Genomic DNA, 21,379 nt, shown 5'->3' with positions numbered 1-21,379 from the left:
TGAGCCAGTGGAATAGTTAAATTTTGCCGTTTCACTCAAAACTACAGAATTAAAACTGTGCTCCTCCGAGTACAGTCGGAGAATAAAAAAGCCCACAAAAGAGTATTTCCTGTGTCCTGTCTCACTCCCCATGACCGGGCCACATATAGATCTTCATGAAGACTGACATCTATGACACTGACTTTAAATCTCACCCAAAAGCCAGAGGGGCCTCTGCCACTGCTGTGCCAGCAACATCCTGCAAAATGTGTGTTTTAGTAAAAAAAGACAGATATAAGGATCAAGATGAAGATGGGGCTGGTGTGGGTGGTTTAGATGGCTGACTGATGCAGTTAAAATAGAAGATAATATCAAACTGTTATGGTCCGGAGTCTAGTGACTCTGTGGTTATGTTTGTGTTTATTAATATTCACAATTTTAACTTGTTTCCTGGTTATTTGTTAATTATTTCCAGTGTTTAGGTGTTCTCTCTGCCTCCTGTGTTTCTTGTGTTGTGTTTAGTGTCCCTGGTTTGATGTTTGTGCTTATTTTACTTTGACAGTCCTGTGCCCTGCATCATTGTATTGTTTTGCTTCTTCCTGCTCGTGTCTGATTTGTGTCAGCTGTGTCTCCCTCCCATTTCCTCATTTTCCCATATTTATTATGTGTGTTTACCTCTGTTCTTCGTCTCCATCTGTGTTTCCTTCATGTTTCATGTCTCATTACTTTGTAGTGTTGTGTAAAGCCAATAATAAAGGCTAGCTTTTTTTTTTAACATACACCTTCACACCATTTTGTGTGTGCTTGGGTCCTCATTCTCATCATGAGGTCATCTGAGAAAAATGGCATATATCACAACTGATCAGAAAATTGCATGCCTGTATTAGAAACATGTTGGCCCTATTTAGCAGGGAAGACAAGCAGGAAATAAGTCAGAGTGCCTGTTAGTGGTGTGATCACTGTGTGTTTCCTGATGTGCAGCAATACTGTTAAACCAGATGGGCATAACTACTCAAGCAGCTTTACTTGCTCACTGAAAACTGCAGAAACAGAGGTGAGTCTTGCTGGTTGATCATCCTTAAATTGTTTGTACTTGTACATATTTCATGCTTAGCTTAAAAGATCACTTTTAGTGACTACTGACACCCGGAATAGAAATACTCTACACAGCTGCATCAGCATTACAAGTGGCCTCTGCCAATGTGCAAAATCTAAGATCTAATAAACTAATATTTGGTATTTCGTGAGGAAATCACAGATGAGAAAAAGCGACTGGTTTCACTTTCCTCTTGTTGGCATGCTTTCTGCTGATCATAAATATTTGGATACAACTTTTGTTTACACTTCTGGGTGAAACACAAATGAAATGCCAGCATGAAACTTTGTCCAACATATGTGACTACTTAACACCTCCTTGCTCCGATTCCGTATGTGAAAGTATCATCTGTATAGACACGCTTCATATATCATCACACAGACTGTGCAGAAATCCCATGTTACAAGCTCTTGTTAAGAAGAACATGTTGTAGACCTGGACATATGCAGACAGGATTATAACCAGTTATATGTTGTTATACATGATACCTTGTAATGCTCAGAGTAAAGAATTGTCTTGGTCCATGTTGAAATGATTGTTACGATTAGACTCGTGAGAGGAAGTGATTCATTTTTGCTTCCATAAATATAAACTGTACATGAAAGATGACATCACTAATGATTTCTATACTTGCATGTTAAGCTCTCAACTTTGCTTTTAATGCTGCAAGACTGTAGGGTGCATCATATAGAAAGCAACCTGAGACAACTGTTGTGAACTGAATTTAGTCAAACTGTCAGCAAACTCCCCCAGAAAGCTCCATGTATTAAAATTACTGTCTTAAAAGGAGATGCAGTAGAGTTCAAAAGAATATTTAAAATTAGTTTGACTTTCTCTCAGTGAATCGCTACCTTATCGTGTTGGAGGGGTTTGTGTGTCCCAGGGATCCCAGGGGCTATGTTGTCTGGGGGCTTTTGCCCCCTAGTAGGGTCTCCCATGGCAAATTGGTCCTGGGTGAGGGACCAGACAAAGAGCGATTCAGAAGACCCTTATGAAGAGAACATCGAGGGAACAGTTTACCCTGCCCGGGATAAGGTTACCTGGGCCCCGCCCTAGAGCCAGACCCGGGGAGGGTGCCCGAGGGCGAGCGTCTGATGGCCGGGCGCCTTAGGACAGCCCGAAGAGGAGACATGGGCCCATCCTCCCGCGTGAGTAACGACAGCGAGACCTGGAGGGGCGTGATTGAACGGCCTCCCTGATCTGAACCCGAGCGGTGTTTTGTTATTGGACTTCTTTGCAAATCACAGTTTGGCCATAACGAACACCTTGTTCGAACATAAGAGTGTCCATAAGTGGCACATGGCACCAGGACTCTCCTAGGCCGCAGGTCAATGAACGATTTTGTAATCGTATCACCAGACCTGCGACCATATGTTCTGGACACTTGGGTAAAGAGAGGGGCTGAGCTGCCAACTGATCACCACCTGGTGGTGAGTTGGATCAGGTGGCGTGGGAGGACGCTGGACGGACCCGGTGCACCTAAACACGTAGTGAGGGTGTGCTGGGAACGTCTAGCAAAGGCCCCAGTTCGCGAGATCTTCAACGCACACCTCCGGCAGAGCTTCAACAGCATTCCGAGGGAGACGGAGGACATTGAGTCCGAATGGACCATGTTCAGCGTCTCCATTGCCGAAGCTGCTGCATTGAGCTCCGGCCGCAAGGTGGTTGGTGCCTGCCGTGGTGGTAATCCCCGAACCAAATGGTGGACACCAGAGGTGAAGGGAGCCACCAGGCTGAAGAAGGAGTCCTATCGGGCTTGGTTAGCCTGTGGGACTCCAGAGGCAGCCGACAGGTATTAACAGGCCAAGCGGAATGCGGCTCGGGCAGTGGCTGAAGCAAAAACTCGGATGTGGGAGGAGTTCGGAGAGGCCATGGAAAAAGACTTTCGGACTGCCTCGAAGAGATTCTGGCAAATCATCAGGCGTCTCAGGAGGGGATAGCCGTGCTCTACCTGCACTGTGTATAGTGCTGGCGGAGCGCTGCTGACGTCGACTGAGAAAATTGTCAGGCGGTGGAAGGAATACTTCGAGGACCTCCTTAATCCCACTGACACGTCTTCCGAGGAGGAAGCAGAGTCTGGGGATGAGGGGAAAGACCCGCCAATTTCCAGGGCGAGGTCACTGAGGCAGTTAAACAAATCCTTGGTGGCAGAGCCCCTAGTGTTGATGAGGTCTGCTCCGAGTTCCTGAAGGCCCTGGACGTTGTAGGGTTGTCCTGGTTGACACGCCTCTACAATGTTGCGTGGAGATCAGGGGCAGTACCCCTGGACTGGCAGACCGGGGTGGTGGTCCCCATCTTTAAGAAGGGAGACCGGAGGGTGTGTTCCAACTACAGGGGGATCACACTCCTCAGCCAAAAGTCTATGCCAGGGTGCTGGAAAGGAAAGTTCGTCCGCTAGTCGAACCTCGGATACAGGAGGAACAATGCGGTTTTCGTCCTGGTCGCGGAACACTGGACCAGCTCTTTATCCTCTCCAGGATACTTGAGGGTGCATGGGAGTTTGCCCAACCAGTCTACATGTGTTTTGTGGACTTGGAGAAGGCATCCGACCGTGTCCTTCGAGGTGTCCTGTGGGAGGTGTTGCGGGAGAATGTGGTGTCTGGCCCATTGCTATGGGCCATTCAATCCCTATACAACCGTTGCAAGAGCTTGGTTTGCATAAGTCGGACTCGTTCCCGGTGGGTGATGGGCTCCGCCAGGGCTGCCCTTTGTTACCGGTTCTGTTCATAATTTTTATGGACAGGATTTCTAGGCGCAGCCATGTGGCGGAGGGCTTTCACTTAGGTGGCCTCAGAATCTCATCTCTGCTCTTTGCAGATGATGTGATTCTGTTGGCTTCATCGGGTGAGGGCCTCCAGCTCGCACTGGAACGCTTTGCAGCCGAGTGTGAAGCAGCGGGAATGAGGATCAGCACCTCCAAGTCTGAGGCCATGGTTCTCAGCCGGAAAAGGGTGGAGTGCCCACTCCGGGTCGGGGATGAGTTCCTGCCCCAAGTGGAGGAGTTCAAGTATCTCGGGGTCTTGTTCGCGAGTGATGGGAGAAGGGAGCCGGAGATCGACAGACGGGTTGGTGCTGCGGCTGCAGTGATGCGAACGCTGCACTCATCCGTCGTGGTGAAGAGGGAGCTGAGTGTAAAAGTGAAGCCCTCAATTTACAGGTCGATCTACATCCCTACCCTCACCTATGGCCACGAGCTGTGGGTAGTGACCGAAAGAACGAGATCGCGGATACAAGCGGCAGAAATGAGCTTCCTCCGAAGGATGGCCGGCCTCTCCATTAGAGATAGGGTGAGAGGTTCGGCCATCCGGGAGGGGCTCAGAGTAGAGCCGCTGCTCCTCCACATCGAAAGGAGCCAGCTGAGGTGGTTCGGGCATCTGACAAGGATGCCTCCTGGGCACCTCCTGGGTGAGGTGTTCCGGGCATGTCCCACCGGGAGGAGGCCCTGGAGCAGACCCAGGACACGCTGGAGAGATTATATCTCTCGGCTGGCCTGGGAAAACCTTGGTGTTCCCCCGGATAAGCTGGAGGAGGTGGCTGGGGAGAGGGAGATCTGGGCTTCTCTGCTTATGCTGCTCCCCCCGGGACCTGGCCGGATAAAGCGGATAAAGATGGATGGATGGATAGTTTGACTTTGTTTTGTTTAACAATAAAATTAGACTATGATGGTAAAGCCATTCAAAGAGAGAATAAAGTGGATTTGTTTTTCAGCTGAAGAAGCATGGCTGACTCAACAAATGGGACTTCATCTTTCAACCAGACCTGTGATCCAGTTGTCCCATCACTCAACACTTTCTTTGTACTGGTCTACAGTCTGGTGTTTCTGGTAAGTTTCCAATCTTCAGTGCTGTGTTAGAAATTGCTTTAAGTTTCTCAAAGCACTGTATGTACCAAGGTTCTCATCTCCTCACCCTCTCTCTGTCTCTTCAGGTAGGTTTACTCCTCAATGGCTTCATCCTAAAGTTTTACATTGGTCAAGCTCAGCAGCAGGAGTCAAACAGTTTGATGGTCTACCTGAAGAACCTGACAGCTGCTGACTTCCTGCTCTGCCTCTCTCTGCCACTGCGCATCGCCCACTATGGTAGCAAGTCATTCATCATTCAAAAGGTCTACTGCAGCTTTGGAGCTTCTGCCTTCTACATGAACATGTATGCCAGCATCATATTCATGTGTTATATCGCTGCCAACAGGTGAGGAACCTTTACATATTTCCCACTACAGTTCATGACAGTGTTAATGGCTAAAACCCCTGCATTGCTGATCAACGTGTAGACATATCATTTTATATTTACCACTCGGTCCTCAGCTTCCCCCACTCTCTCCAACAGAGTTTTTATGTCCTCCTTTATCTTATCGAGTTTGCTGCCCAGTTCCTGCTGTAGCGTGTTGTCTTCTCTCAGCCTTTCGTTATCTTGTTTCATTTCTGATTTCGATGACTCAATAGCTTTTAATAGCTCTCCAGCCGAGTCGCTAATTATACTGTTGGGGCTCGTGCAAGCTTGTCCTGTTGCATTGTTAATATTTGTTTTTGCGGCTTTGTCCTGTCCCCTTGGCATTTTGGCCTCCTTTTGCCTTATTCCTCACCAACTACGTTCACCTTACTCAGTTGAGTTGTCTGTTAACGAGTTTTCGGTGTTTTCTATTCCTGATTGTAGGGAGCAGCCACCAAACACGTCCACTCACTGTGCCATGACACCCGGAAACAGTGTAGACATATCATTTTAACTTGATAATGACCTTTGCGAATGTGGTACCACTGTGACTGCTTCGTGAAGTTATCTACTGTCTCCTTTGTCTTCTCTCTTCAGGTATCTTAAAATCGTCCATCCTTCAGGAACTCATGTCCTGCAGTCAGTGCAAACTGCGCACATCATCTCCATGGTCACTTGGGTTTGTCTCCTGGCTCCATCAGTTACTTATAGCATCCTCTTTTTCATCACCCAGAAACCCCTGACTTTTACCCCAAGCCGATGTTGGCCCCTCTTCAGTGCATCAATCAGCCTATTCTTCAAAATCCTCCACACCATCTGTGCTATCATCTTCCTCTTGGTCTTCATATCCCTGGTCTTCTTCTACCACAGCATCTCCCGCAGGGTGTTGCAGGCACAGCAGAGGCAGCTGGCCTCCTCCAATGCTGAGAAGCTGGTGAAGTCTCGCAGGAACATGTTGGTGCTGGTCACCATCTTCTGTGTTTGTTTTGTGCCCTATAATCTGGTTCGTCTTCCTGTCACTTTTCTGTGGACCAGCTGCTCTGCGGGTCCACTATTGTTCTACTTGGAGGAGGTGGCCACCATGGTGTCAGTTTTCAACATCTGTCTGGACCCTATTGTTTACTTTTTCCTCTGTAAGTCTTTTTGGGATCAGATGAGCCAGAGGATTGTATCAGTGGGGACCAACATCTAACAAGCAACCAAGAATAGCAAGAGCAGGAGCAAGACAGCAAGTGGACATTGTTATAGCAAAAAGTTAAATCAATGAGCTTTAAGGAAAAGTTTGACATTTTAGTTCAGTGAAACCAGTGTCATGGATCCCAAGTCCTCATGAACCACAGGAGTTTGTACTGAGCTCAGAGATCAATAGAAGGCTGATCTCAGCACAAACCCACTCCCACACAAACAACATCAGTGTTCATGTGTCAGCTTTTTTCTATTCAGTCTTTAGGGTGTTCTCATATCCTGCTGATGTAACACAAAATCAAAAACCATTTTTTGTCCTCATGGGACAGTTAATATCTGTATAAAACTCTTTAACTTCACTTTATCAGTTACATAGACAGGGCAACAGTAGCACATTAGAGTATCTATTTATATGTTTGTATGATGTGCACGTATAACCACAGCAGCTACTTCCTGCTCCTGCTACAGCAAGAGTTCTCATCACAGAGTTAATAATAAAGTGTATATAGTGTTACAAAGTGTGTGTCTGTTTGGTACCTTGTGTTTTAATATCTGTTGTTATTTATGAACAGGAAAGATGATCATAGAGCTGCAGGAACCTGGTGACACTTACTAACATTTAGTTTTTTTAAATAATGCTTCATGGGGCATCTGTGCTGTATTATCTCAGCCAGGGTTTTATTCACATAAATAAACAAAGCCAAACAAAATTAAAACTCATCTGAAAAATATCAGCTAAAATAAATACAGTGGCTGAAGCAGCCCAACATAGAAATGACCAGAAATCACACTGCATATATCTAATAACCTGAGCTGGTGTATTTTAGTGTTGACATGTACTGATTTTTTCTGTGGATCATATTTAGGCTACTTTGTGGTATCACTCCACTAAATTCTCACGCTTTTTATCATCATACGAGCTGTAATGACATTTAGTGTGAGCTCAGGAAGTGGTTTGAAAGTCTAAGACCTCGGAGCGTCATGAAAGAGGCCAGAGTTCTCAGCCTTCCTGTGGTTTGCAGCTTTTTTCTGATTGGCTGCTGTTTAAGTGAAGAGCTTTTCGAACTGCTGATTAAAATTATTTTTAGATTTGGTCTGTAATATCTTTGGCCTTACACTTTAACACAAAACCAGACATATGCATTTGTTACCTTTTGAAAAAATAGTATGTGAGTGTGTGACCGATGCTTATGAAAATCCACATACCCACCCTTTCATTGATTTGTTCCTCCAACATTAAACACGTCCATTAACCAGATGTGAGCTGAGGAGTCGTAGGATGAGTTCTGAAGATAAATGGATCATCTCAGCTAAACTGGCAAAGTGGTTGTCTTGGTGTACTTCCTGCAACCGTCTGAGATCTCCGCTCATCTTCCCTCCTTATAAGATAAGATAAGATAAGATAAGATAAGATAAGATAAGATAAGACTTTATTAATCCCTCGGGTGGGTTCCTCTGGGAAATTCGGTTTCCAAAAGCACAGCACCGACAGAAGTTACAGAGTTACAGAATATTATATATATATATATACACACATATATAAATGCAGAGACATATATAAATAAAATATACGAAGGGGATAAATAGAATAAATAGGAATAAAAATAAAAATACAAGTGAATTGCACATTTCAAGTATTGAGGTCTATTGCACTGTTGACTATTTATAAAAGTATTGCACAAAGGTATTGCACAGTGAGGTGAAGAGGCACTACAGCTTAGTTGTTCCCCCCTCCTTTGTCCTCCTGTCTCCCCTCCCTCTCCCCTCCAGAGAGGAGTTAAACAGTTTGATGGCGTGTGGGACAAAGGAGTTTTTAAGTCTGTTAGTTCTTGTCTTGGGGAGAAGCAACCTGTCACTGAACAGACTCTTCTGGTTGTTAATGGCCGTGTGCAGAGGATGCCCAGCATTGTTCATAATGTCCAGCAGTTTCTTTAGTGTCCTTCTCTCTGCCACTGACACCAGAGTGTCCAGCTTCATGCCGACCACAGAGCTAGCCTTCCTGATCAGTTTCTCCAGCCTGGATGAGTCCTTCTTTGTTTCTTATTTACGAAACAGTCTGCACCACCTATAGAAACATAGAGAAAACCTGGACTGGAACACTGGTCTGACTCGAGTCAACACTCTACTGAGTAAAAGAGAAAAGAAGAAGAGAAATGGCTTGATGTTTTGTGTTAGGAGAACGTGGTTGGATGAGTTTAAGTGAAGAATTGGACAATAAATAGAATAAATAATTAAAGATGTAAAATAAATAAATAAAAAAGAATCAAGTCATATATGTCAGTAGCTGCCTGGTTAAGATAAGATGAGAGATAAGATAAGATGACCTTTATTAGTCCCACAGGTGGGAAATTTGTTTTGTTACAGCAAAAGTGCAAAGTTATGTAGCAGAAATTAGAAAACACTGGAATGCAATAAAATACAATAGAATAAAATAAAATACTATATACAACAGAATAAAATAGAATAATATATACAATAGAATAAAATAGAAATAGAAATACTATATACAACTGAGTAAGAAAATACAAAAATACAACTTCGTCAGAAGAAGAATTGTACAAGAATTGCACATATAGCAGTCTTATTGCACGTGTGAGGGTTTGATCAGCTGCAAAAGTCTTTGTTGTGGAGTCTGACAGCAGTGGGGAGGAAAGACCTGCAAAATCTCTCTGTCCCACACCGTGGGTGCTGCAGTCTCCCACTGAAGGAGCTGCTCGGTGCTGTCACAGTCTGCTGCATGGGGTGGGAGATGTTGTCCAACAGGGATGACATCTTACCCACCATTCTCCTGTCACTCACCACCTCCACTGGGTCCAGAGGGCATCCTAGAACAGAGCTGGCCCTTCTGATCAGCCTGTTCAGTCTCTTCCTGTCCCCAGCAGAGATGCTGCCGCCCCAGCAGACCATAGAAGATGGCTGAGGCCACCACAGAGTCATAGAAGGTCTTCAGGAGTGGGCCCTCCACTCCAAACGACCTGAGTCTCCACAGCAGGTACAGCCTGCTCTGCCCTTTCCTGTAGAGGGCGTCTGAGTTATGAGTCCAGTCCAGTTTGTTGTTCAGATGAACACCAAGGTACCTGTAGCTGTCCACAGCCTCAATGTCCATACCTTGGATGTTCAGTGGTTGCAGTGGAGGATGTTTGTGCCTGCGGAAGTCTACCACCAGCTCCTTGGTTTTACTGGCGTTGATCTGAAGGTAGTTCAGCTGGCACCAGTCCACAAAGTCTTGAGTCAGTCCTCTGTACTCCTTGTCATCCCCATCAGTGATGAGGCTGACTATTGCAGAGTCATCAGAGAACTTCTGCAGGACAAAACCAGAACTTCTGGTTATGAGAAAAACAACTAATAAACCTAAACATTACATCAAAGTACCACGAGTGCAGCTCAGTGATGTTTCATTTTTAACACTAGGCCGATGTTTCATAGACAGACTGCTCTACCAAACTGCACACTTCCTGCTGGGTCTCTTTCACAAAAGTTTTAATTTGAAACTAAGGGAGGAAGCAGTTTTATTCATGGTACTGTGACATTGTGGGTCAGCTGATGTGATATTTTTTTCTCATAAACTGGGGAAGTCAACATTTAGGACAGAACAAAATGGAGGAATTATTGAGTCCACTACAATATGTCCTTTCATCAATATAAAACTGTCCCCAAAACCCTTTTTATGAGTTTAAATGTGATCGATCTAATGCGTTTATTAACTTTTCTTCATTCTATCATTTGCATTGATTTAAACAAAACACACAGCCCATGGTTCTGGATTTGGGTTTACTGATCTGCAAGCCAAACGTTGTCTTTGGCTCACTGAAGGAGTCTACCTGTCCAAGAACTGGTGTCCAGTGAGTGGTCTCTAACTGGTCCCTCCAGGCCCCAGACCTGAGTACATATATACAGTGTGTATTTTGTATATCGTGTTATCATAAAAATAACAAAAACAGGAAAAAAAAACAAGTAGGCATTCATGGACAAGGGATGAGAACAGGTCGCTGTTTGAATGCTACAATCCAAGTAACCCCAGTGGAGGCGGTTCCATGAATAGGATGTGGACCTTATGGATTTTTTTGACACCCAACATCTGGACTAACCTTGAAATAACTAGTAGCTCAGTGTACCAACAAGAAGTTCCAAGACGTAACTGGTATCACAATTGGAGCTTTATAAAGTACAATACAAATGCCAGGGCATGGGCGACCCAGGATATCATGTAAGGTGATCATGCTCTCTGAGAGAATAGTGGTTCAGACACTCACCAGTCTTCAGCCTCCATCCTTTTGCTTAACATAGTCTTAGGTCATCGTAGTTCAGTGGCTCCCAAACTTCTTTTGCTAGGACCCCCTTTGTTTTACAAGAAAAATGTTTGTGCCCCCGCACCACTTAAACACCCCCCCCCCCCCCCCCAAACACCTTCCCAGACGCCTTAATGCCCACTCACACCATGGGCCATCTGACCTCAGGAAATCACATAATCACATGAGCCGAGGTGTGAAAACGGGTGTGGGTCACAATCAGCCAGGGTTTCAGGTGAGCTCACCCTAATTCAAATTCAAATTTGAATTTGAATTTGAATTTGAATTTGAATTTGAATTTGAATTTGAATTAGGGTGAGCTCACCTGAAACCCTGGCTGATTGTGACCCACACCCGTTTTCACACCTCGGCTCATGTGATTAGGTAGAGGATCATCAGGGGGTCCTTTGTCCCTCTATGGGGGGGACACTGCCACAGGGTTTAAATCTGGGACTCTACACCATTTGACCCTAGAACTGACGCTATTCTTTCCAAGCTCCTTAGACTACGATGACCTGGATGACTGAGAACCTTCACAGACATATCTTGGCACTTGTGCAGGTGAAGCCAGGGACGATATGCTTCATCATATTCTCTAGTCTTTGACTTGGAAGGAAGTCGGTTTGGAAACTTATTTGGCGACGTTTCATCGCTTTGCGTTTGAGTGGGAGCCCCGTCAAAAACCTGTCCATTATGCTAGCAGTGTCCAAGCATTCTTTTTTTTTCTTTTCATACCGTGCCCCCCCCCCCTTAATAGGCATCTCCGAAAACGTTAGAGCACTTATGGAAATATGTGATGTCTGATAAATCGAGCAGATATTTGAAGTTTACACAGCACCAATCTCTCATGAAAATATCTTAAAAGTTTATTTTGTGACCCAGAAAGAGTAATATTTCAAACTCCGCCACTGCCTCGTTTGAGTTTTGGACGAAATGCATTTTGGGATATTGCATTTCGTCATTTCGAGCTGATTGGAGACCAGAACAGCAAATCAGATTTTTTTGCATCCAAGTCTGTGATTGGCTGGTTTTGTGGCACAAATATAACGGTGTACAGAAAGAGTTGAGCGTGCACGGGCAGAAATGTTGTGAGCGCGAGCAACACATTGCGAGCCATCACAAATACAAAAACTGAGCGAGAGGGGCTGTTGTGTGTGTGTGGATAATAGCAAACACTGAAATACATTTTTTGCACGCAGCAATGAAGTTTGTTCACTCAAATTCAGCTTTTCTTCGCTCAAAATAAATTTCTCCTCAAAATGCTACACTTGCACCTGCAAACTTTTTTTTTACGTGCGTTCAGAATAGTGGCACAAAAATAACGCCATAGTTGAATGGCTGCTGCTTATCAAGCATGACAGACAGTGTTCATACAACCCGTAGCATTGCAAAGGGTTTCTGGAGGGGTAAAACATATAAGGTCCGTCTCTCTCCATGTATTCGCACGCAAGCACGTTGCTCCCATAAATCACAGAGAGGGCAGTGGTGCACACTAGTGACATCATAAACCCTCGACTTATGTTACATTAAAGAGACACCACACCATTGTGACTGTTACAAACTGTTGACAGTTTTTAACAAGTTGTTTAAAAAAAAATATCTCATGGCAAATGAGAACACTCTAATACCCTGAACAGTAATAGCTATAACCTGCAGTGACATCCTTGACAAAGAGGCAGGGATCACTCTGAGATCCCAGAGTGATCCCAGAGTGACCCCTGCCTCTCTTCTTTTGCAAAACAAAAGCCAAACTGCGAGCCTGGTTGGATAAGTGGTGAAAAAAATAAGAAATAAAAACTAAGAAAAAAATCAAATAAGAAAATGTATGCAAGTGAGTAGATAGGATGTTAAATCCTCTGAATTTAACTAAGCAACTCAAAGAAAGCTTAGAGTAACAGTTCAAAGAAAATGTCATATTTTTCGCATTTTTTCTCTCATGTGGCAAAATGTAAACTGCTGTTCAAAACATTTAGTGTTAAAATCATACATACACAACCATAGCCCTTAGACAACACTGAAATGAAAAACATTGAATAAGAAAAGTAATGTGGAGTGGGTTAAACACCCGCTCATTTTGTCATTCTCATAGATGCCAATCTGAAAGTGCTGCTAAGCCTGAACCTGATGAACATGCCTGTTTTATAATCAGAGATGGTGAGAGCTGCTGTCCTCTAACTGTGCTTTCATAGAAAGTTAGTAACTCATAGCACAGCAGCGAAAGCTGAGGCAGCAGAGCACCTGCTGCTATTCCATCAGTTTACACTCACACAGCAGCAGTTTATTCACAGTGCACAGATGCACGTCTGTCTGGACCCTCTGGTTTACTTTTCCTCTGTAAGACTTTACACCTACTTGTAACGCGTTACTGTAATCTGATTATTTTTTTCGAGTAACGAGTAAAGTAAGGGATTACTATTGCAAAAACGGGAATTAGATTACCGTTACTTTCCCGTAGGAACGCTGCGTTACTGCGTTACTAAAACCGTGATTTTTTGCGAGAATGTCTCACAACAGTGACGTTAGTGACAACAGCTGTGTGCAGATCAACAGTGGATCATGTATCGATTGTGGGAGAGAGTATGAGCGTGCAGCGTTTAAAGCGTGGAAGTACTGACCTTATTTTCAGTTTGATTCCATAAAAAGTGACAAAAACATTAGCGTCCATCGTGCGTGGGAAGAAAACTTCTTTTTACAGCGAAAAAAACCCCTAAACTTCCAAGCAAGCACCGACTGCGCAACGACGTAATGGGAAACTCACAGAGAAACTCACGGATTCTTCAACTGACCGCGGCACACCTGCACCAGAGTAAACCTCCGCCTACCGCAGTCCTGCTTTACAGGTGAAAATAGAGCAACAGGACCGCTGAGTCTTTGACATTATTTATTTTCTGCTGTGTTTTACTTGCATCTATTTGAAAGAGTGAGTGTAAACACAAAAAATACTTTATTTTATGTGCTGGAATGTGCAGAAAATAGGTTTAAATGTTAAATTAATTTATTCAACTCAGAGAATGTTTCATATAATTAAATTTTTGCTTGATGCATAAAGTTAAAAGATTAAAACTGATAAAACAAGTTAAAAATAAGAGACTTTTCCATTTGATTACATTTTGTATGATGGATTATGCAGAAAAAGTAGAATTGGGCTGAAAGATCTATCGCTTTATCACCTCTTCAGGTTGTAAATCGTGTTTTTAAAAAGTAACTAAGTAACTAAGTAACTAAGCAATTAATTACTTTTGAAAATAAGTAATCAGTAAAGTAACGGGATTACTTTTTTGGGGAAGTAATCAGTAATTAGTTACTGATTACTTTTTTCAAGTAACTTGACCAACACAGAGACACAAGACCAGGCAGAAAGAGACAACCGTCACGTGAAAATGAGAATCTGCGGATGCAACATGTGGAACACACAATTCTAACCGGTTAACGTAAAAAACAGTTGGAACATCGGAGCTGTGAGCTCAGTTCATTGTCAGCTGACTGTTATCGGAGCTAGCAACATCTGGGAAAACATCGGAGGACTTTTGCAAACATGCTCTATGTTGACAACCTGATCAGATATGTAAAGATTACACCACTACATATTATTAAAGTATAGTTATTCACAGAAAAACAGGGTATTTTAGAGAAGGGCTGGGCGATATGGCCTAAAATTCATATCGCGATATAATTTGAAGCACGTGCGGTAACGATATATATCGCGATATATTCTTTTCTTCTGTATAACGTATTTTCCAAACTTAAAATCCTTTAATTTTTTAAAAAATCGAGAGTGTGCCTTAAGTATGAATTCTGGTTGTGCTTAATGACCTCGAACCGATTTTGGCGTGCAGAAATCTGTTAAAAAATGTTTTAGTACAACTTTGGTAAGCCGCACTTCTTGATGGATTGTCAGAGCATTATGGCTGCCGTAGTGAGGAGCTTCGCGGAGTAATCTGGGTCCAAAACTCCGTCCATTTCAGCTCCCAAAGTCAAACAACACTAAAAAATGGTCTAAATTCTTTCATCTTTAATAAAATGATCAGCATTGCTGCTTTACCAGGTGTAACAATTAAGTTTAACATCCAGGCATCCATGAAAACAGAAGTTATTAAATTTAACGGAGTTAGAAGTTAACAGGAAGTTAGCTCGCTAGTTTCCACCTAAACATTTCATACCATATTCTGACTGAGAGATTTTTGAAACTAATTAAAACGTTCAGCTCTGCTACCACTTCCAACATAAAGACAGAAAACTAAACAGCAGTGGCGTTTGCAGGGTTACTGAAGTTGGACTACCTGGTATATAATGTTGTGCTACTTGATTGCTAGCGACACAGCTATGTTAGCATAACATTAGCACAGTGAAGCTGGAGGATGAACGCCAACTTTTCTTCCACTCGATAAAAGTTAACGTGAGGGGTTCTGGTGGTCAGGGACAAATGCAATCGCATAGCAGGATGCTATACACGGGGCAAACTTCAGTCAGGAGAACAACTGAGATTATTCATCCACAATACGAGGTTAGTTATTAATATACTGCAACAACATGGGAATAGAGCAGCTGCAAGAGAATTCAACATAAATGAATCAATGTTACAGAAGTGGAGGAAGCGCAGTTTTTGGCTTTCACTCACACTAAAACATGCATTTTTCTGCACTCTTTACACTTATTTCTTTTCTTTCTGCTCTTTTATATATTTTGTAAAACTGCAACAAATATTTTATATCAGCAGCAATTTTTCTCAAACTGCTGCATCACAGCTTTCATGCTCTGACCTGCATGTGAAATGAGATAAAAGCTCTTTATTAGTAACTTTCACAACTTCTGGCAGGTTAATGTCTGAACTTTGGAGTGAAACACACCCTTAGTTACAGGAAATAACACCACTGTCTGTAACTAAGTGAATCCACCTTAACACCACCTGTGTGTGTGACTACATTACACTCCCACTGCTGGGAATCTGAACAAGAACCAGAACAAAGTCTAAAATAGAAGCTGACAAACAGCTGCACCACCGAGTGACACTTTATTTTATAAACTTCACAACAGGTTTCATGTTGTGACCTGTGGAGGTGAAAAGACACAAAACCTGTTTTACAGCTTTTGAGCTGCAGGCAGGATTGAAACACACCTTAGTTAAAAGTCAAACAGCAACATTTGACTCCTCCCCTCACGTCACTCAAATGTGACAAACCAGGAAACAGGATGTTCTTCGTCCTCAGTGCAGAGAGACGCACAGACGATCAGACTGAGCTCAGACCAAACTAGCAGCTTCCTCTGAGTGAGTCCAGCTACAGGAGAGAAAAGTGGAAAACTCCAACACTGCTGCTTCAAGCTGCTGACGCTCCACACACTGAATGTGAGTTTGAGCAAAAACACGACTCAAAGGAAGTTTCAGTGAAGGTGGTAGAGGAGGGAGGGGAGCCAGGGCTGACTGTACTTCCTGTCTGCTGTTTTCAGCTTCACTCACAGACTCAATGGCTTCCAGATCAGAGGAGGATCTCTGCTGTCCGGTCTGTCAGCAGGTCTTCAGAGATCCTGTTATTCTGTCATGTAGCCACAGCTTCTGTAAAGACTGTCTGAATAGATGGTGGAGAGAGAGAATAACACACGAGTGTCCAGTTTGTAAGAAAAGATCAGTTTATGATCCACCTTTAAACCTGGCTTTAAAGAACCTGTGTGAGTCGTTCTTACAGGAGAGAGATCAGAGAGCTTCAGAGGCTCTCTGCAGTCTGCACTCTGAGAAACTCAGACTCTTCTGTCTGGACCATCAGCAGCCAGTGTGTGTCGTCTGCAGAGACTCAGAAAAACACACCAATCACAGATTCAGACCCATCGATGAAGCTGCACAACAACACAAGAAGAAACTTCAGGAAACTCTGGAGCCCTTAAAGAAGAAGTTAAAGGTTTGTGAAGAAGTTCAAGTGAAGTTTGATCAAACAGCAGAACACATTAAGGTCCAGGCCCGACACACAGAGAGGCAGATTAAGGAGCAGTTTAAGAAGCTTCACCAGTTTCTAGCAGAGGAAGAGGAGGCCAGGCTGGCTGCACTGAGGGAGGAAGAGGAGCAGAAGAGTGGGATGATGAAGGAGAAGATGGAGGCTCTGAGCAGAGAGATAGCAGCTCTTTCAGACACAGTCAGAGCCACAGAGGAGGAGCTGAGAGCTGAAGACGTCTCATTCCTGCACAACTACAAGGCTGCAGTGGAAAGAGTCCAGCGCTGCCCCCTGCTGGATGATCCACAGCTGCCCTCAGGAGCTCTGATAGACCAGGCCAAACACCTGGGCAACCTGACCTTCAACATCTGGAACAACATGAAGGACATGGTCTCCTACACTCCTCTCATTCTGGACCCAAACACTGCAAATCCAAACATCATCCTGTCTGAAGATCTGACCAATGTGAGACGAGGAGAGAGGCAGCAGCTTCCTGATAATCCAGAGAGGTTTGATGATTACATCTCTGTCCTGGGCTCTGAGGGCTTTAACTCAGGGACTCACAGCTGGGATGTTGATGTTGGAGACAGTACAGGGTGGGCACTGGGTGTGTCAGCAGAGTCTGTGCAGAGGAAGGCAAGCATAGGGTCTGGAATATGGAGAATATTTATCTATGAAGGTAAATACTCAGCATGGTCACCATTAACTGGATACACGACTGGATTATGGATAATAGGCTTCGATAAAGGTGAATACTCAGCACGCTCACCATCAGCAGAATCTGATCTCTCAGTCCAGAAGAAGCTCCAGAGGATCAGAGTGAATCTGGACTGGAACAGAGGAAAGCTGTCGTTCTCTGATCCTGATACTAACACACACATACACACCTTCACACACACTTTCACTCACAGGATGTTTCCATACATTTGGACAGACGATGGTAAACTGAAGGTGTGTCCGTTGAAGGTGTCAGTGTCAGTGCAGCAGATGAGTTGAGGATGATGATGTTTCTAATGTTGTTTCCTGTCAGTGAGTTGAAGCTGTTAAACTGCAGCTGTCCTCCTGCTGCCTCGTTGTTCCAAAGCTCTTTGTTTCTCTTTTAGTTCTCACTGTTTCTTTCTGTTTCTGCTGTCCACCTTTTCACATGGAAAATCATTTCACTGTTTCTCACTGAATGACTCCCCAAACTAGATTTGAAATTCTATCAAGTTTCTAATCATTACAAGTGATTCATGTTTCTATTTGATGTGTAAATGGAGATGATTTAGTTTGCTGGGATATGGACTGACATGTGTTGAATGGGAGGAGCAGTTTGTTGTTGTCTTCTTGTCTGTTTATGACAACAATAAATATGTTGTTGAAACAATGATTCATGTTTAACTCCATATATGAAATGTTTCTGATCTTTGAATTCTGTTTGATTAAAGACTTTCTTCATGACACAAATGAGATTTCAGTGTATTAATAGAACTAAATAAGCTCAGAGTTGAAAGGCTGGAGTATTATGTACGTGCTTCACTGTCAGGATCTTCAGGGGGATTCAAAGGGAAACATCAAACTGCTGTAATGAGATAAACTAGTTGGGCTGAACACACTTATCTGTAGTTTGTCTCCATCCAGGATCATCAGAATATAATGAACATGTGTGAAGAGCCAAAAAATACTGCTGCCCTCTCAGCATGATGAGCTCCAGCCTTTGTTAACAGGACAACAGGAAACATGAGACAACTTTCAGAGACAGTAACCAACTGTGGCCACAAGATGGCAGCAGCTGACAGATTCTCAGAGATGTGGGTCCCCAAGAACTTAAGCTGGAGACTCGTTCAACAGCTGTGCTATGTATGTAGGAATATCAGGGAAAATCCTCGTTTATGCACCGTTTTGTGTGTTAGAGCATTCTTCCAGTGAAGGAAATTAGGCTTGAGGTGAAGAGAAAGATGATGATGTCGAAACAACATAACAATACAACAAAAGTCACCTCAAGGCACTTTTTATTGTTAGGTAAAGCTGAGAGGCAAGTTACACCCTGGACAGGTCTGCAGTCTGTCACAGGGCTAGCACAGGGAGATGGACAACCGTTCAAACTCACATCTACACCTATGGGAAATTTAGAATCATCAATTAAGGTAACCTGGATTGGACTCTCCCTTACTTGTGTAAAGAAAAAATCCTACATTAGTACCAAGAGAGTGTTGGCCAATAGAAAGATCAAACCAAAAAGAAAAAAAAAACAATTAAGCAGCTCAGTGATGTGTTATCAGTAACACTGGGCCTGTGTGTGACAGACTCAGGGGCTGTGTCCCAATTAAGAGACTGCACGCTTGAAGTACGCGCACTACGTGTACTACGTACGGTGCGTACTATAAGTACGAGAAGTGCGGAAGTGAGAGGCTTGTGAAATGGGACGGTATACGCTTCGTCGTGCTGTTCAGGTTGCCTAGCAACCATGATACGAACCGTGAGACACGTTACATACAGCTTTGTTTGACAGAAATGAAGGAGAAAAATGTTTTGTTGGTCATTCATTTTTGTCATGACATCACTTTAGTTGAGTATCTGAGGCTGAGACCACGGGACTGTGAAACATGATTGTTGGGCTTCATTTCTGTGCTGAACAGTCATTTAAGATTAGTTAGTAAATAACAATTAGTTAATGTTGTTCATGAGACTAAAGTCATCTCACTGTGGTAATGTAAATATAATATGGCCAATATTATAGTATTGTCAGATTATTATGATAAAAAAAAAAAAAAACACCCAGCACGCCCCTGCGGGCGGTTTTATCCTTCAAGCTCGGGTCCTCTACCAGAGGCCTGGGAGCTTGAGGGTCCTGCGCAGTATCTTAGCTGTTCCCAGGACTGCGCTCTTCTGGACAGAGATCTCCGATGTTATTCCCGGGATCTGCTGGAGCCGCTCGCCTAGCTTGGGAGTCACCGCACCTAGTGCTCCGATTACCACGGGTATTTCTCCAGCTTCTCGTGTTCCTTCTTCCTGATATTGCTGTCATTCGGAACCGCTACATCGATCACTACGGCCGTCTTCTTCTGTTTGTCTACCACCACTATGTCCGGTTGGTTAGCCACCACCGTTTTGTCCGTCTGTATCTGGAAGTCCCACAGGATCTTAGCTCGGTCATTCTCCACCACCCTTGGGGGCATCTCCCATTTTGACCTCGGGACTTCCAAGTTATACTCGGCACAGATGTTCCTGTACACTATGCCGGCCACTTGGTTATGGCGTTCCATGTATGCCTTGCCTGCTAGCATCTTGCACCCTGCTGTTATGTGCTGGATTGTCTCTGGGGCATCTTTACACAGCCTGCACCTGGGGTCTTGCCTGGTGTGATAGACCCCAGCCTCTATGGATCTTGTGCTCAGAGCTTGTTCTTGTGCTGCCATGATTAGTGCCTCTGTGCTGTCTTTCAGTCCAGCTTTGTCCAACCACTGGTAGGATTTCTGGATATCAGCCACCTCCTCTATCTGCCGGTGGTACATACCGTGCAGGGGCCTGTCCTTCCATGATGGTTCCTCGTCTCCCTCCTCTTTCTTGGGTTTCTGCTGCCTGAGGTATTCACTGAGCACTCTGTCAGTTGGGGCCATCTTCCCAATGTATTCTTGGATGTTCGTTGTCTCATCCTGGACTGTGGTGCTGACACTCACCAGTCCCCGGCCCCCTTCCTTCCGCTTAGCGTACAGCCTCAGGGTGCTGGACTTGGGGTGAAACCCTCCATGCATGGTAAGGAGCTTTCTTGTCTTTATGTCAGTGGCTTCTATCTCCTCCTTTGGCCAGCCTATTACCCCAGCAGGGTACCTGATCACGGGCAGGGCGTACGTGTTGATGGCCCGGATCTTGTTCTTACCATTCAGCTGACTCCTCAGGACTTGCCTGACCCTCTGCAGGTACTTGGTGGTTGCAGCCTTTCTAGCAGCCTCTTCATGGTTCCCATTTGCCTGTGGGATCCCCAGGTACTTGTAACTGTCCTCTATGTCTGCAATGTTGCCTTCTGGTAGTTCAATCCCCTCAGTTCTGACTACCTTCCCTCTCTTTGTTTCCATCTGACTACACTTCTCCAGTCCGAACGACATTCCAATGTCATTGCTGTATAGCCTGGTAGTGTGGATCAGTGAATCGATGTCTCGTTCACTCTTGGCATACAGCTTGATGTCATCCATGTACAGGAGGTGACTGACAACTGCTCCGTTCCGTAGTCGGTATCCGTAGCCAGTCTTGTTAATGATCTCACTGAGGGGGTTCAGGCCTATGCAGAACAGCAGTGGGGACAGAGCATCTCCTTGGTAGATCCCGCACTTGATGGTGACTTGTGCTATGGGCTTGGAGTTGGCCTCTAGTGTTGTACGCCACATCCCCATTGAGTTCCTGATGAAGGCTCTTAGGGTCCCATTGATCTTGTACAATTCTAGGCATTCCAGTATCCAGCTGTGGGGCATTGAGTCATAGGCCTTCTTGTAATCAACCCAGGCAGTGCACAGGTTGGTCAGTCTGGTCTTGCAGTCTCGGCTGACTGTTCTGTCTACCAGTAGCTGGTGTTTTGCGCCTCTGGTATTCTTGCCAATTCCTTTCTGTGTCCCGCTCATGTATTGACCCATGTGCCTGTTCATCTTAGCCGATATGATGCCTGACAGGAGCTTCCATGTAGTACTGAGGCAGGTTATTGGTCGGTAGTTGGATGGGACCAGTCCC

The 21,379-nt window shown here is 44.3% G+C and overlaps 2 protein-coding genes across 6 annotated transcripts; both read left to right on the top strand.

Annotated features, from left to right (window-relative positions):
* The first annotated feature begins 56 nt into the window (after positions 1 to 56).
* On the top strand, positions 57 to 17,749 carry LOC120720748 (nuclear factor 7, brain-like). Of its 5 annotated transcripts, none has more exons than XM_040010518.1 (4): positions 57 to 69; positions 8,287 to 8,289; positions 15,996 to 16,101; positions 16,203 to 17,749. In XM_040010518.1, exon 4 carries the CDS (start codon positions 16,220 to 16,222, stop codon positions 17,672 to 17,674), a length of 1,455 nt encoding a protein of 484 aa, XP_039866452.1. In that variant the 5' UTR covers positions 57 to 69; positions 8,287 to 8,289; positions 15,996 to 16,101; positions 16,203 to 16,219; the 3' UTR covers positions 17,675 to 17,749. The 5 variants fall into 5 exon arrangements, with proteins under 5 accessions (XP_039866452.1, XP_039866454.1, XP_039866453.1 ...); XM_040010520.1 differs by lacking the exon at positions 8,287 to 8,289 and adding an exon at positions 7,741 to 7,742; XM_040010519.1 differs by lacking the exon at positions 8,287 to 8,289 and adding an exon at positions 4,886 to 4,889.
* On the top strand, positions 4,794 to 6,475 carry LOC120720773 (P2Y purinoceptor 14-like). The gene is made up of 3 exons (XM_040010547.1): positions 4,794 to 4,898; positions 5,003 to 5,262; positions 5,881 to 6,475. Exons 1-3 carry the CDS (start codon positions 4,794 to 4,796, stop codon positions 6,473 to 6,475), a joined length of 960 nt encoding a protein of 319 aa, XP_039866481.1.
* Positions 17,750 to 21,379: the final 3,630 nt, after the last annotated feature.

This window comes from Simochromis diagramma, unplaced genomic scaffold (assembly GCF_900408965.1).
Source record: "Simochromis diagramma unplaced genomic scaffold, fSimDia1.1 OVJJ01000418.1, whole genome shotgun sequence".
In the NCBI taxonomy this organism is placed as follows: Eukaryota; Metazoa; Chordata; class Actinopteri; order Cichliformes; family Cichlidae; genus Simochromis; species Simochromis diagramma.
Note: the sequence above shows the minus strand (reverse complement) of the source record. Positions and strands in the feature narration are given on the sequence as shown.

Coding starts and splice junctions, on each gene's coding strand:
- LOC120720773 (XM_040010547.1), top strand. CDS start 4,794: ATGGCTGACTCAACAAATGGGACTTCATCTTTCAACCAGACCTGTGAT. Junction 4,899..5,002: donor TCTACAGTCTGGTGTTTCTG/GTAAGTTTCCAA, acceptor CTGTCTCTTCAG/GTAGGTTTACTCCTCAATGG. Junction 5,263..5,880: donor TGTTATATCGCTGCCAACAG/GTGAGGAACCTT, acceptor TTCTCTCTTCAG/GTATCTTAAAATCGTCCATC.
- LOC120720748 (XM_040010518.1), top strand. CDS start 16,220: ATGGCTTCCAGATCAGAGGAGGATCTCTGCTGTCCGGTCTGTCAGCAG.